Source organism: Rhinoraja longicauda, chromosome 13 (genome assembly GCF_053455715.1).
Source record: "Rhinoraja longicauda isolate Sanriku21f chromosome 13, sRhiLon1.1, whole genome shotgun sequence".
NCBI classification, from domain to species: domain Eukaryota; kingdom Metazoa; phylum Chordata; class Chondrichthyes; order Rajiformes; family Arhynchobatidae; genus Rhinoraja; species Rhinoraja longicauda.
Genome location: NC_135965.1, coordinates 38,290,816 through 38,304,972, shown reverse-complemented (window position 1 = coordinate 38,304,972; position 14,157 = coordinate 38,290,816). Strand labels below are relative to the sequence as shown.

At 41.4% G+C, this 14,157-nt stretch overlaps 1 protein-coding gene across 3 annotated transcripts; it reads right to left on the bottom strand.

Moving 5' to 3' along the window:
* Nucleotides 1-367: 367 nt before the first annotated feature.
* Nucleotides 368-13,924, bottom strand: rbp1.1 (retinol binding protein 1, cellular, tandem duplicate 1). 3 transcript variants are annotated; one of them, XM_078410028.1, is made up of 4 exons: nt 13,765-13,924; nt 12,850-13,028; nt 5,283-5,384; nt 368-1,020 (listed from the first exon to the last, which is right to left on the bottom strand). In XM_078410028.1, the coding sequence occupies exons 1-4, from the start codon at nt 13,835-13,837 to the stop codon at nt 967-969; spliced, it is 408 nt and encodes a 135-aa protein (XP_078266154.1). In that variant the 5' UTR covers nt 13,838-13,924; the 3' UTR covers nt 368-966. The 3 variants fall into 3 exon arrangements, with proteins under 3 accessions (XP_078266154.1, XP_078266152.1, XP_078266153.1); XM_078410026.1 differs by having other exon boundaries at nt 368-1,004; XM_078410027.1 differs by lacking the exon at nt 368-1,020 and having other exon boundaries at nt 5,223-5,384.
* Between the last annotated feature and the right edge of the window lie 233 nt (nt 13,925-14,157).

Below are 14,157 nucleotides of genomic sequence, written 5' to 3'. Positions count from 1 at the left end.
TTCGATAATAAAGAACCATTGAATGTTCGGCTGAGACATTGCGGGCTGAAGTCCATGTGTTGTGCTGTTCTATATTCTATGTGATAACTTTACTTTTCTGTTTTGTGGTGGATTATACGCAATAATGGCATGGAGCTTATTTAGCAGTGTATTTTTTTACATCACACAAGGCAAATATAATAAAGAACTTGGAAGAGCTATTTATATATGGATTAAATTTTCCAATTCAATTGAAATCATATGGATCAAGAGTTGCTGTCATATACCAGCCATTTCTAAACAACTAATAGAAATTCTGAACAAAACATACTGCCTTTAAATGAACAATAAAAGCTGCACTCAAGCTATTGAAATATGCTGACCCATACCATATATTTAATTATAATGGGTTTATTATCATGCAAGGTTCAACTTAGAGGAGCAGGGGGGAGTGCAACTCAGAGGATAAAGTGCACCACATTGGCACTCGGGAGTAAAGGTCACGTTTCCCAATAAGGCAGTTCTAGTAAATTATTTCCTGGTTCACATTTACTGGGGAGGAGTGAGGAAAATCCCATTGAGACCAAGGAAGAAATACGGAAAGGGAAAGGCAGAAAAGCGACACAGAAATGGAGAACAAGGTAAAGGGGGACTTAAAAAATAAACCACACAGCACAGAGAAAGAGCTACAAATTTGAAACACATTGAACTGAATGCTGGTTGATGTGCCAATAATGATATAGAGACATAATTAGAACTATGTTATGTAAGATAATAAGCCAACAATCAGAGAGAAATACAATGGGCCAAGTCACTACCACCTTAAATTTTTTAAGCGATTTAATCTCAAATGTCTTATTTTTTTGTAGCATTTGAAACGGTGACATTATTCTTTCCACTGATATTGTCAATATTCTTCAATATTTAGAGGTTGTTGAGCCTCTCTGGCTTTAGTCAACATCTCTTCTTTCGCTTTGCCTCTGTTCTTCACTCCACCTTCTTAAAGACTTGCTTACTTTTGACATCTTCAACCCGCAGTTCCTGCAGAGAGAGAGAGAGAGAGAGAGAGAGAGAAAGAGCAGGAGAGAAGATAAAGCTGACGAATGACCTGATATAAAGCATATTTAGAATTTCTTTCGATTTAGACTATTACAAATTATTTTCAATTATATTATTTTGTGCTGTTTGATAATTGCCCGTGAGAACAAATTCATTGCTTGATGTCTGAAGAAGGAGAATTCAGGATTGTTTGCGTGGAAGTCCGTTGTTGGCTGCAGATTTCCATAAGGAGTACACAAAGTAGAAACTGCATGAATTGAGATTGCACAATGTCACACACTTCACTTAGAATAAGATAAAAATGGAATAGAATTGCAATAAGATCTGCAATTAATTATCAGTTCAAGTGGGTCATTGCATTTTTCCCAGCTCTCCGCTTAATAATATAATATAGAGTAAAGCCTCATTTCCCATGGATGGGGTCAAGGAATTAACACTTAGAGGCAGTGCACTTGCTCCTAGACTTTTCCCCACTCATTCTTAGCTATAGCACAGTGTCAAAAGGTGGCACAATGGTGCAGCAGTAGAATTGCTGCCTTACAGCACCAGAGACCCAGGTTCGATCCTGACAAAGGGTGCTGTCTGTTCGGAGTTTTTACATTCTCCCTGTGATGGCGTGAGAGAGTTAGATAGAGATCTTGGGGCTAGCGGAATCAAGGGGTATGGGAAGAAGGCAGGCACGGGTTACTGATTGTGGATGATCAGCCATGATCACAATGAATGGCGGTGATGACTCGAAGGGCTGAATGGCCTCCTCCTGCGCCTATTTTCTATGTTTTCTATGTTTCTAGGTGTGGGTTTCCTCCGGGTGTTCTGTTTTCCTCCCACATTCCAAAGCCATGCAGGTTTGTAGGTCAATTAGCTTCTGTGAATTGTTGCTCATGTGTAGGGTGCAAAACTGGAATGACATAGAACTGGTGTACAGGTGATCATTGCGAATGTACAAACGTGTAATTTGTTTGACTATTGTCAGGCCTAAGATCTTTCCCTTGGATTTACAATATATGAAGATAAAAATGCATATTTGCTACATCGTGAACTGCTATTATGATTTATAAAATTGGATTAGAGGTATGCCTCCAGATTTGAGGAAGGACATTCTTGCTATTGATGGTGTGCAGTGTAGGTTCGCTAGGTTAATTCCCGGAATGGCGGGACTGTCGTATGTTGAAAGATTGGAGCAACTAGGCTTGTATAAACTGGAATTTAGAAGGATGAGAGGGGATCTTATTGAAACATATAAGATTGTTAAGGGATTGGACACATTAGAGGCAGAAAACATGTTCCCAGTGTTGGGGGAGTCCAGAACCAGGGGCCACAGTTTAAAAATAAGGGGTAGGCAATTTAGAACAGAAATGAGGAAAAACTTTTTCAGTCAGAGAGTTGTAAATCTGTGGAATTCTCCCTGCCTCAGAAGGCAGTGGAGGCCAATTCTCTGGATACTTTCAAGAGAGAGCTAAATAGAGCTCTTAATGATAGCGGAATCAGGGAGTATGGGGAGAAGGCAGGAACGGGGTACTGATTGTGAATGATCAGCCATGATCACATTGAATGGCGGTGCTGGCTCGAAGGGCCGAATGGCCTACTCCTGCACCTATTGTCTATTATCTATTGCATCCTAAATTCCTGTCTTTGTTTAGCCACCATTTTAGGGTTAGGGAATGCAGATTAATTCATGCAATAATTTTTCATCTCTAAATGTTAAAAAAAAAGCAATCCATGAGAATAAAGAGCACACTACTTTGAGAACTGATTTACCTTTAACCAAACATGGATTATTTTCTTTTAGCTTCCTACTCAATTTTGCAGGAAGCTAGATTTCAGTCTAATATTGCAATAGCCTGGCACAGCAGAAATTAGACCTAAACTGCTGAAGTAACTCAGCGGGACAGGCAGCATCTCTAGATAGAAGGAATGACTTTTCGGGTCGACCTGACTCTCAGTCTGAGGAAGGGTCTCGACCCGAAATGTCACCCACTCATTCATTCTATCCAGAGATGCTGCCTGTCCCGCTGAGTTCCTCCTGCATTTTGTGTCTATTTTCGGTGTAAACCAGCATCTGCAGTTTGTGCCTACACAGCAGAAATTAGGTTCTGTTGGAAAAGGTCGTGAAGCAAAAGAGGCGGTATGAGATTTGACTCCAAAATAAAACCTTATCAGATTCATACATCACCATTCCATGCAAATGGAAAGAGAGTAATGACTTGTCCAGAACTGATAACGTTAGTTTGAACAGAAGTTAATGGCAAACCAGCAATTACTGCTTTGGGTGATCACCCATTAACTGGGTTGATTACAAAATATTCTGTTAATCAGTTTCATTGTGTTTCCTTGAATCATTTAATAGGTTAAGTCATCAGTGGTTGTATTCAATGTATATTTTCGTCTGCACTACATACATTCCAAGTAAGGAAATTACTAAAACTTCCATTTCTGGAAACTAAAAGCACATCGTAACTGCCAGAAAATATTTGCAATTATTAACTGCAAAAGAACAATGAGAATATTTTCACTTCAAAATATTTTACTACTAGGCCGCAGAATGGCAAATGGCATTTAATTCAGATAGACTATAGATAATAGGTGCAGGAGTAGGCCATTTGGCCCTTCGAGCCAGCACCGACCGCCATTCAATGTGATCATGGCTGATCATCCACAATCAGTACCCTGTTCCTGCCCTCTCCCCATATCCCCCCTGACTTCGCTAAGTGCAAGGTGTTCCGTTTTGGGAAGTCAAACCAAGGCAAGACTTCAGAGTGAATGGTAGAGTTTGGTATTTTGTAGAGTAGAGGGATTATAAGATCATAAGTGATAGGAGTAGAATTAGGCTTTTCGGCCCATCAGTTTTCCACTGGCGAAAGAATAATCTGATCGATCAGTTTTAAGTGAGTGGACTCAACAATCCATCAAGTAAAGAAAACATTTTCGCCAGTTTTGCCCATTCATTTAATATATCTGTTTTCAATGTTGTCGCTCCCTGCATCTTTAGCAAACTTAGCACCTTATTCCATCATCTGAATTATTGCCAGATGGGATGATTCATCAGCTCCAAATTGAGGACCTATAATTTATATTTAAGACAGACACAAAAGGCTGGAGTAACTCAGCGGGTCACACAGCATCTCTGGAGAAAAGGAATAGGTGAAGTTTCTGGTCGAGACCCTTCATCAGACTGAGAGTGTAATAAGGTTATAATTCATAAGGAACAGGAGTAGTATTGGGCCATTCGGCCAATCAAGTCTACTCCACCATTCAACCATGGCTGATCTGTCACTCCCTCCTAACCCCATTCTCCTGCCTTCTTCCCGTAATCTCTGACACCTGTACTGAACAAGAATCTATCTATCTCTGCCTTAAAAATATCCATTGACTTGGCCTCCACAGCCTTTTTGTGGCAAAGAATTCCACAGATTCACCACCCTCTGACTAAAGATCTAGGAGTTCAAGTAGAGGGTTCCCTGAAAGTGGCGTCACAAGTAAATAGTGTGATGAAGAAGGCTTTTGTCACACTGGCCTTCATCAGTCAGGGTATTGTGCGTAGAAGTTGGGACGTCAAGTTACAGTTGGCAAGGCCACACTTGGAGTATTGTGTTCTGTTTGGTCACCTTGCTTCATGATAGATGCCACAGAGCTGGGAAAAGTGCAGGGAAGATTTACAAGGATGTTACCAGGAGTTGAGAGCCTAATGTATAGGGAGGGTTGGGCAGGCTAGGACTTTAGTCCTTGGAGTACAGGAGGCTGAAGGGTGATCTCATAGAGATGTAAAAAACCAGGAGGGGAATTAATCGGGTGAATGCACAAAGTCTTTTTCCCAAGGTTGGGGAATCAAGAACGAGAGAGCATTGGATTAATGTGAGAGGGGAATATTTAATTGGAATCTGAGGGGTAGCTTTTTCACACTGATGGTGGTGGGTGTATGGAACGAGCTGCCAGAGGCAGTAGTTGTGGCAGGTACAATAACCATATTTAAAAGACATTCGGAGAGGTACATGGATTCGGAGAGGTAAACGTTTAGAGGGATATGGGCCAATTTCGGGCAAATGGGACTAGCTTAGAAGGTGCATCTTGGTTGGCATGGGCCGAAGGGCATGTTTTTCCATGCTGTATGACTCCAGTACTCCACAGCTGCTTATATTAATGAGGTCATTTCATATATAATGTGTGCTCAATTTATAATTGTAAAATTATAATCTTGTAATAATCATTTTGAAAATACAGTCTACAAATATCATTAAATTGCCTACCAGGTGTAGCTCATCACCCTCAATCCAGTGTGTCCAACCGCGACGTTGTTTCTCTCCGTTTTGTACACACACAAGTCTGTCCCCATCCCAACTCACCGTAGTCTAAGACAGAACCAAAAATCAAACACATGGAATAACAATAAAACTCAAGGTTTGCTTCACGTTGAGATGATTTAATGGCTGGTCATAATAGAGTCATTTTTCTGCGTACTAATTTATTCCAAGAACACCTGTAACAGATTCTGCATGCATTAATAGCACTAATTACAAAATCATGAACCACTCTCTCATAATCAGCTGCAAAATACCCAATAGTTTAATTCAGCTGGTAATCAAGCAACATTTTCAACAATGTTAAGATAGCTATAGCATATGTACACATTAAAAAAAAAAAAAGTATTTTAATACTCCCTCTGTTGCAAGTAGTTGTTTGTAAATATTTTCAATATTTATTTTAATTATTTGCTGAAATTTTTTTAGGTTAGTGCTTAGAAATACAGCATGGAAACAGGGCCCTTCGGCCCACCGAGTTTGTGCCGACCAGCGATCCCTGCACACTAACACTATCCTACACACACTAGGGCCAATATACAATTTTACCAAAGCCACTGACCTGTAAACCTTGGAGTGTGGGTGGAAACCAGAGCGCCCGTGGAAAACGCACACAGGTCACGGGGAGAATGTAGAAACTCCAGACAAACAACACCCATTGTCAGGATTGAACCCAGGTTTCTGGCGCTATAAGGCAGCAACACTACCACATTGTCACTGTGCTGTTATCAACATTCTACATTCACATCTACGTTCCAACAAACACTTATTTTCAAAAAGGTACTTAAAGTAATAATGATCATTTTGAAGTTTGTATTGAAAACAAATGACAATAATGCATCATTTAAATCTGGTTTTCACACATTTGCCTGCGGTTGCAAGTGATCACATGGATATAAAGGGTTTGTTCCTAACCATATGATCTTAGAATTCAGGACTAGCTTCAAGATGTAAGAGGCAACCTATCAAATAGTTTCAAAAGAGGGTGTAGGAAGGAACTGCAGATGCTGGTTTATACCGAAGATAGATGCAAAATGCTGGAGTAACTCAGCGGGTCAGGCAGCATCTCTGGAGAAAAGGAATAGGTGATGTTTTCGGTTGGAACCCTTCTTTGGACTGAAAGGTGGAGAAGGCCAGAACAAAACAGGGCCGGCAACAGATGGCCTCAGGAAGGGTTGGCCATTGTTGGCTGGGGAAAGTGTGCTAACGACAGGGATACAGTGATGAGAGCAGTGGAACTAGTAAGACGACTAGGGTGGAGGAGGGGGCAGGGGGAGAGGGGAGAGGAAAAGAATTGCAGGAGTTACTTGAAATTAGAGAAATCAATACCCATACTGCTGGGTTGTAAGATAAGAAGATGCATTTAACTTATCTGTGAGCAAAATATAAGATGCTCATTTTACATGAGGTTCAAAAGAGGGATTTGATGAACAAAAGTAATCTCTTCACGCCCTAATGACTGCACATGTCTCCGTCAGATGATCCAACCTCGGGTCACCAACCTGAAATGTTAACTCTGTTTCTCTCTTCACAGACACCTTCCAGATACTGAATATCTTAGAAATGTTCCGTGCTTAATATTTCTATCGTCCTTTGATATTTGAGCTCGGCTCACACTTTCGTCCTTTTTGATTGCTTAAGAAGTTCAGAAGGGATGGAGGGAGATATTCAGTATACTTTTTTCATGCAAATTCACATATCAAAAGAGTTCAAAATGAAAAAAACTAAATGGATATTCTGCTAAGACACAATGCAGAATAATATAGGAATAGATAATTAAAGCAGGAGCAGCAAAGGGATATTCTTCAGTTATGGACTATGGTTCTTTGGAGGATTTCATCCAGGCACTGCCTGCCACTGTGGAATATGTCTACTACTGTACGAACTCACAGAACCTGAGGGCTTGTTGCTGACTGACCTCTGGAAACAAATAGAGTGGGAAGGAACACTATCCAAAAGAGTGATACAGTGCATTCAGAAAGTATTCAGACCCCTTCACTTTTTCCTCATTTTGCTCGTTACAGCCTTAATTTAAAATGGATTAAATTCTTTTTAAAAAAATTATCAATCTACACACAATACCCCATAATAAAAAAGTGAAAACAGGTGTTTAGAAATTTTTGCAAAGTAATTGAAAAGAAATAACTGAAATATCACATTCACGAAGTCTTCAGATCCTTTGCTATGACACTCAAAATTGAGCTTATGTTCATCCTGTTTCAATTGATTATCCTTGAGATGTATCTACAACTTGATTGGAGTCCACCAGTGGTAAATTAAATTGATTGGACATGACTTGGAAAGGTGCACACCTGTCTATCTAAAGTCCCACAGTTGACAGTGCATGTCAGAGCAAACACCAAGCCATGAAGATGAAGGAATTGTCCGTAGACCTCCGGGACAGGATTGTGTCGAGAAATCTGGGGAAGGGTATAAAACAATTTCTGCAGCATTGCAGGTCCCGAAGAGCACAGTGGCCTCCGTCATTCTTAAATGGAAGAACATTGGAACCGCCAGGACTCTTCAAAGAGTTGGCCTCCTGGCCAAACTGAGCAATCGGGGGAGAAAGGCCTTGGTCAGGGAAGTGACCAAGAACCTGATGATCACTCCAACAGAGCTCCAGAGTTCCTCTGTGACGATGGGAGAACCTTCCAGAAGAACAACTATATCTCCAGCACTCCACCAATCAGGCCTTTATGGTAGAGTGGCCAGACGGAAGCTACTCCTCAGTAAAAGGCATATGAAAGCCTACTTGGAGTTTGCCAAAAGGCACCTAAAGGACTCTCAGATCATGACACAAGGTTCTCTGGTCTGATGAAACCAAGATTGAACTCTTTGGACTGAATGCCAAGTGGCACCGCTCATCACCTGGCCAATACCATACCTGGCGGCACGGTAGCGCAGCGGTAGAGTTGCTGCTTTACAGCGAATGCAGCGCCGGAGACACAGGTTCGATCCTGACTACGGGTGCTGCACTGTAAGGAGTTTGTACGTTCTCCCCGTGACCTGCGTGGGTTTTCTCCGAGATCTTCGGTTTCCTCCCACACTCCAAAGACGTACAGGTATGTAGGTTAATTGGCTGGGTAAATGTAAAAATTGTCCCTAGTGGGTGTAGGATAGTGTTAATGTACGGGGATCACTGGGCGGCACGGACTTGGAGGGCCGAAAAGGCCTGTTTCCGGCTGTAGATATATGATATGATATGATACCTACGGTGAAGCATGGTGGTGGCAGCATCATGCTGTGCGGATGTTTTTCAGCGGCAGGAACTGGGAGACTAGTCAGGATGGAGGAAAAGATGAACGGAGCAAAGTACTGAGAGATCCTTGATGAAAACCTGCTCCAGAGCGTTCTGGACCTCAGACTGGGGCAGAGGTTCATCTTCCAACAGGACAATGACCCCTTCAGACCCCTTCACTTTTTCCACATTTTGCTACGTTACAGCCTTATTATAAAATGGATGAAATTCTTTTTTTAATCATCAATCTACACAGCCAAGACAACGCAGGAGTGGCTTCATGACAAGACTGTGAATGTCCTTGAGTGGCCCAGCCAGAGACCGGGCTTGAACCCGATCGAACATCTCTGGAGGGACATGAAAATAGCTGTACATCGACGCTCCCCATCCAACCTGACAGAGCTTGAGAGGATCTGTAGAGAAGAATGGGAGAAATTACCCAAATACAGGTGTGCCAAGCTTGTAGCGTCATACCCAAGAAGACTTGAGGCTGTAATCGCTGCCAAAGGTGCCTCGACAAAGTAATGAGCAAAGGGTCTGAACACTTATGTAAATGCGATATTTCAGTTATTTCTTTTTAATTACTTTGCAAAAATTTCTAAACACCTGTTTTCATTTTTGTATTAATAGGGTATTGTGTGCAGATTGATGATTGAAAAAAAGAATTTAATCAATTTTATAATAAGGCTAGCAAACGAATCTTATTGACATCAAATTCCCTCTAGAAGTCTATAAAAATAACACCCATAAACATACCTTCTTCCGATCTTGGCTACTTTTGTACAATAATTCTGTCTAAGCACGATTTACCCGTCACAAATCCATGCTGTTTCCCTCTGATCAGATGGGATTTGTCCTTAATTGTCGGTTCTTATTATCCCAACAGCAGATGTTAAGCCAAAGATTCATAGTTCCTTTGTTACCTTCTCTCATCTTTCTTAAATAGGAGAGAGACATGTGCAATTTCCCAAAACCAAGGGCCTGGTTACTGAATTGAGACAACATTTAATGATTTGGAAATGACATCTGCAATGTTCAAATCTGCTGCCTTTAAAATCTTGGAAAGAAAACTATCTGGACCCGATGGAATGTCTTCCACTAGATGTTTTATTTTCTTTGTTACTATTATTGGGTTATATTATTGTGAGTCCCCATCTCTTATTCCAGATTCAATATCAGTTTTGTTGCGAACTCAAATATGATATCCTTTTCTACAGACTTTAGACTTTCAGGGTCAAGGTTTCAAGGTCAGTTTATTGTCACATGTACCAATTAAAGGTACAGTGAAATTTGAATTACCATACAGCCATACTACAAAAAAAGCAACAAGACACACAACTACATAAAAGGTAACATAAACACCCTCCACAGCGGATTCCCCACATTCCTCACTGTGATGGAAGGCAATAAGGTCCAATCACCTTCCTCTTTATTCTCCCACGGTCGGGGCAGTCGAACCATCCGCAGTCAGGGTGATCGAAGTTCCCACAGCCAGCGGTCGAAGATCGTCGGGGCGATCAAAACTCCCACGTCAGGGCAATCGAAACACCCGCATCGGGGCGATCGAAACTCCTGTGTCGCTGCAGTCGAAACTCCTGCGGCTTGAAGTCCCTGATGTCGGTCTCTAACCAGAGACCACAGGACGACCCCCGACAGGGATTGCGAACTCTGTGATGGTAAGTCCGCAGGCCCCCGTGGTGGAGCTCCCAACCGATCTCCAGCAAAGGCCGCCAACTCCACAATGTTAGACCGCAGTGTGGACGGAGATACGATACGGAAAAAATCGCACCTCCGTCGAGGTAAGAGATGAGAAAAAGTTTCCCCCAACCCCTTCCCTCCCTCCGCCCCCGCACACAAAACAAGCTAAAGAACACCAGAAAACATACATTTAACACATACAACACAGACACAAAGAAGGAAAGGACGTACAGACTGTTGGCGAGGCAGCCATTGCTGGTGCCACCCGGTGGACTTTAGAGATACAGTGTGGAAACAGGCCCTTCGGCCCGCCAAGTCTACATTCGCCCAGCGATCAATATGTATATCAATAGTACACTAGCACTAGCCTAAACACACAGGACAATTTCACAATTTTACCTAAACCAATTATCTTTCAAACCTGTGTTTTTGGAGGGTGGGAGGAAACCGAAGTACCTGGGGAAAACCCACGTGGTCACAGAGTGCACATGCAGACTCTGTACAGGCAGCACCCAAAGTCAGGATCGAACCTAGATCTCTGGTGCTGTCAGGCAGCAACTTTACCGTTGTGCCACTGTGCTGCCCACTAAAAAAATAATGCAAAGTTACTCAACATGTTGCCTGCTTGCTTATTTTTATTATAATATTGTCTCCGAGATCTTCGGTTTCCTCCCACACTCCAAAGACGTACAGGTATGTAGGTTAATTGGCTGAGTAAATGTAAAAATTGTCCCTAGTGGGTGTAGGATAGTGTTAATGTACGGGGATCGCTGGGCAGCGCGGACTTGGTGGGCCGAAAAGGCCTGTTTCCGCGCTGTATATATATGATATGATATGATATGATATGATATGATTGTCATGTTAATTGCAACTTATATGCTTTTAATTTTTGTTTTAAGTTAACATCTATGAGTGTTTCCATGCAAGTCAAGGTTCTGCTCCTCTGTAATGTAATTTGGTTCTCTACTACATAAATTCTTTCAATAACTCCCACTGATCTTCTGTCAAATTACTCATCTACAATTGTTCCAAGCTTACGGTGAGTCATCTCTGACTAAAACTCATATTAGCTGCTCTTATGCCATTTTCCCTTCAAAATGCAATATGGAATCTGATTATTTTGCCCTTTGATGAATGCTTTTGCTTCATTAGCCTGTTAATAGTATTTGGCTCATGTTTTTACTGTTAAATCTAATGTTGCCTGTGACTATCTGATTTTAGTTCAGTTTAGTTTATTGTCATGTGTACCGAGATACAGTGAAAAGCTTCACTTGTGTTCTATCCAGTCAGCGGAAAGACAATGCATGATTTACTTTTTCTCCACAGATGCTGTCTGACCCGCTGAGATACTCCAGCTTTTTGTGTCTGTCTACATTATTTACAGTAAACAATGCTGAACTTGTGGCACATCTCAGACTTAAGTCACTCACCACAAACCAAGTGACATGAAGGTTACAGTCTCAAACTATAACCACTCTAGGGCTTGTGATATCCTCCTCTAACATTTACTTTTACACATTCTGCCACTTTTGTGAAAGTTTCCTGCTACAACTCTCTTATATTCTTTTCTATTTCTCAATTCTACCCATACAATCACCACTGTATATATTTCACATCACTCACATCATATAACTCACATCATATATTTTTTGTACCATTGAAGGAAAAGGTATTTAAGCATTAAATTACTAACCGTTTCTCTGTCATTTTCGTGCCTTTTTGCACATTTTAAAACTGACTAACTTTTTAGCTGTGCCTGGATAAAGGCCACAATGCCTACTACTTTCAGTTGAATATATGTTTGCAATTCATCCTGTTACATACTTATAAGTTGCACACATACTTAATCTTCCCTCATAACTTCCCCTCACATATTTCTTATTTTTCCTTATTTGATGTCCTTACAAACTCCCTTCATGTAATTATATATATGGGTGAGGAGTGAATGGCTGAGATGGGGGGGGGGGGGGGGCGGGGGGAGGAGAGGGGGGGGGGGGCGGGGGGAGGAGGGGGGGAGGAGGGGGGAGGAGGGGGGAGGAGGGGGGGGGGGATCAGCTCACTCATACAATAGTTGGTGCCACTCTCTCCCAGCTCTAGGGACTTGGCTTTGATTTTAATCTGCAATTCTGTTGGTACAGAGCTTGCACATTCACTGCTTCACAGTGGGGGTTTCCCTCAGCTGATCTGGTTTCCTCCCCCATCCTTCACTAGTGCGGTTAGGCTATTTTGCTGCAAACAATAATCACTCAGTGTCGGTCAATGATAAAAAGAATCAAAGGGGAATTGATGGGCAGTTGTGAGTGAGCACGTGGAAGGGGTACGGGCAGAGAGGAGACAGAATCACATTAATGGGATTACTCCTCTGGGCAACTTCATAGACCCAATGGCCCAAACAACCTCTGACATGTTTGTTCAAGATATTTTAGTTTTCCCTTCACCTCCAGAGATTCGAACAAGACACCATTGTCTCCATGCTACTAATTGTCCAGGGCTTAATCCTGCCAACCTTTCTAAGGTTCATTCACGATAATTATAGGCAAAGCTTCACTCAATCCTCTTAGATTTGATGACAATGCTTACCATACACTTGCGATCGTCTATTCCAGATAAGTCCTCAGGAAACTCTTTGCCAATATCGAATTCCATAATGTAATTACGGAGGCTGCTGATGGTTTTAATGATCATGTGGTCGCCCTTATGAGTAATGTCTTTGTCCGCTTTCAACAGGACTGCAATTTTCCGCAAAGCAATATTTATATCTGTAGTAAAAAAAAACAGAAAATAAAACAACATTTACTTTGACCCAAATCAAGATGAAACAAAGAGTTTCAGCTCCGCACGTTATTCATAGTACAAGGTGAAAACCAAAACATTAATTAATTCTCAACAAAGTTACAAGATTACTGTCACATACATATCTGCCATATTTTATGTGGAGGAAGGAACTGCAGATGCTGGTTTAAACTCAAGATATGCACAAAAAGCTGGAGTAACTCAATGGGTCAGACAGCATCTCTGGAGATGTTTTGGGTCGAGACCCTTCCTCAGACTTAGACCATGCAATTGTACCCAATAATTTTACACCGTATCTCACCAGCAGTTTAACAATGACAGTCGGAGCTCAGACTAATGTTAAGATCCAAGTTCATGCCTTAAACTACAAACTTAATCTTCTGCAATGGTTTGATAGTGGTCATCCTTGATTGAAGATTTGTTTTAACATTGTGCTCCCATTACTTTGGCAAGGTTTAAAACATGGTGCAACAAAGAAATACTTTTTTTCAGTTCTTTAATAAAGCTTTTTACTAAATATCATCAAAAAAATCCTTTTAAAAAGTAAACCTACTTAAGTTGGCCTTTCTTTAAAAGTACACACCTAATATTTTGAAAAATAGCAATGATTCACATCAACATTATTATAGATTCTTAAAGGGTAGGTTTTGACTACTGAGTACAAAACTACAAATTTCTGGCCCATAGTTCTACAGGTTTTACCTAGTGCTTTCAAGTACTCTTCAAAGTTCTCATTGATCATCATTTTCCAGTATCCGCTGTAATCAATTGGCATTTCTAAGTCTTCAGCGACAGGGACAAAGCTGAGTTGGACTTCACTTTGCAGGGCCTGTTTTCACAGAGTTTAAAATCCTGCTGCAGCTGTTGTCCACTGACCTTTATTGGCCTATTTAACAACGTGTACCATTTGATCCGATTATTTGGAGAATGCTGCAAATCCCCTTCAGTTGGAATCAATTGCCTCTTTTGTACAACTGCTTATGATGGTCCTCAACAGGTCAGAGCTGGCTGAGTTCATGCGTAGATGGCCCGCCCCCACTCCCCTTAAAAGTCCAAGGTTTACAGTGTTATTTAACTAAGAATTTTAGATGGTCC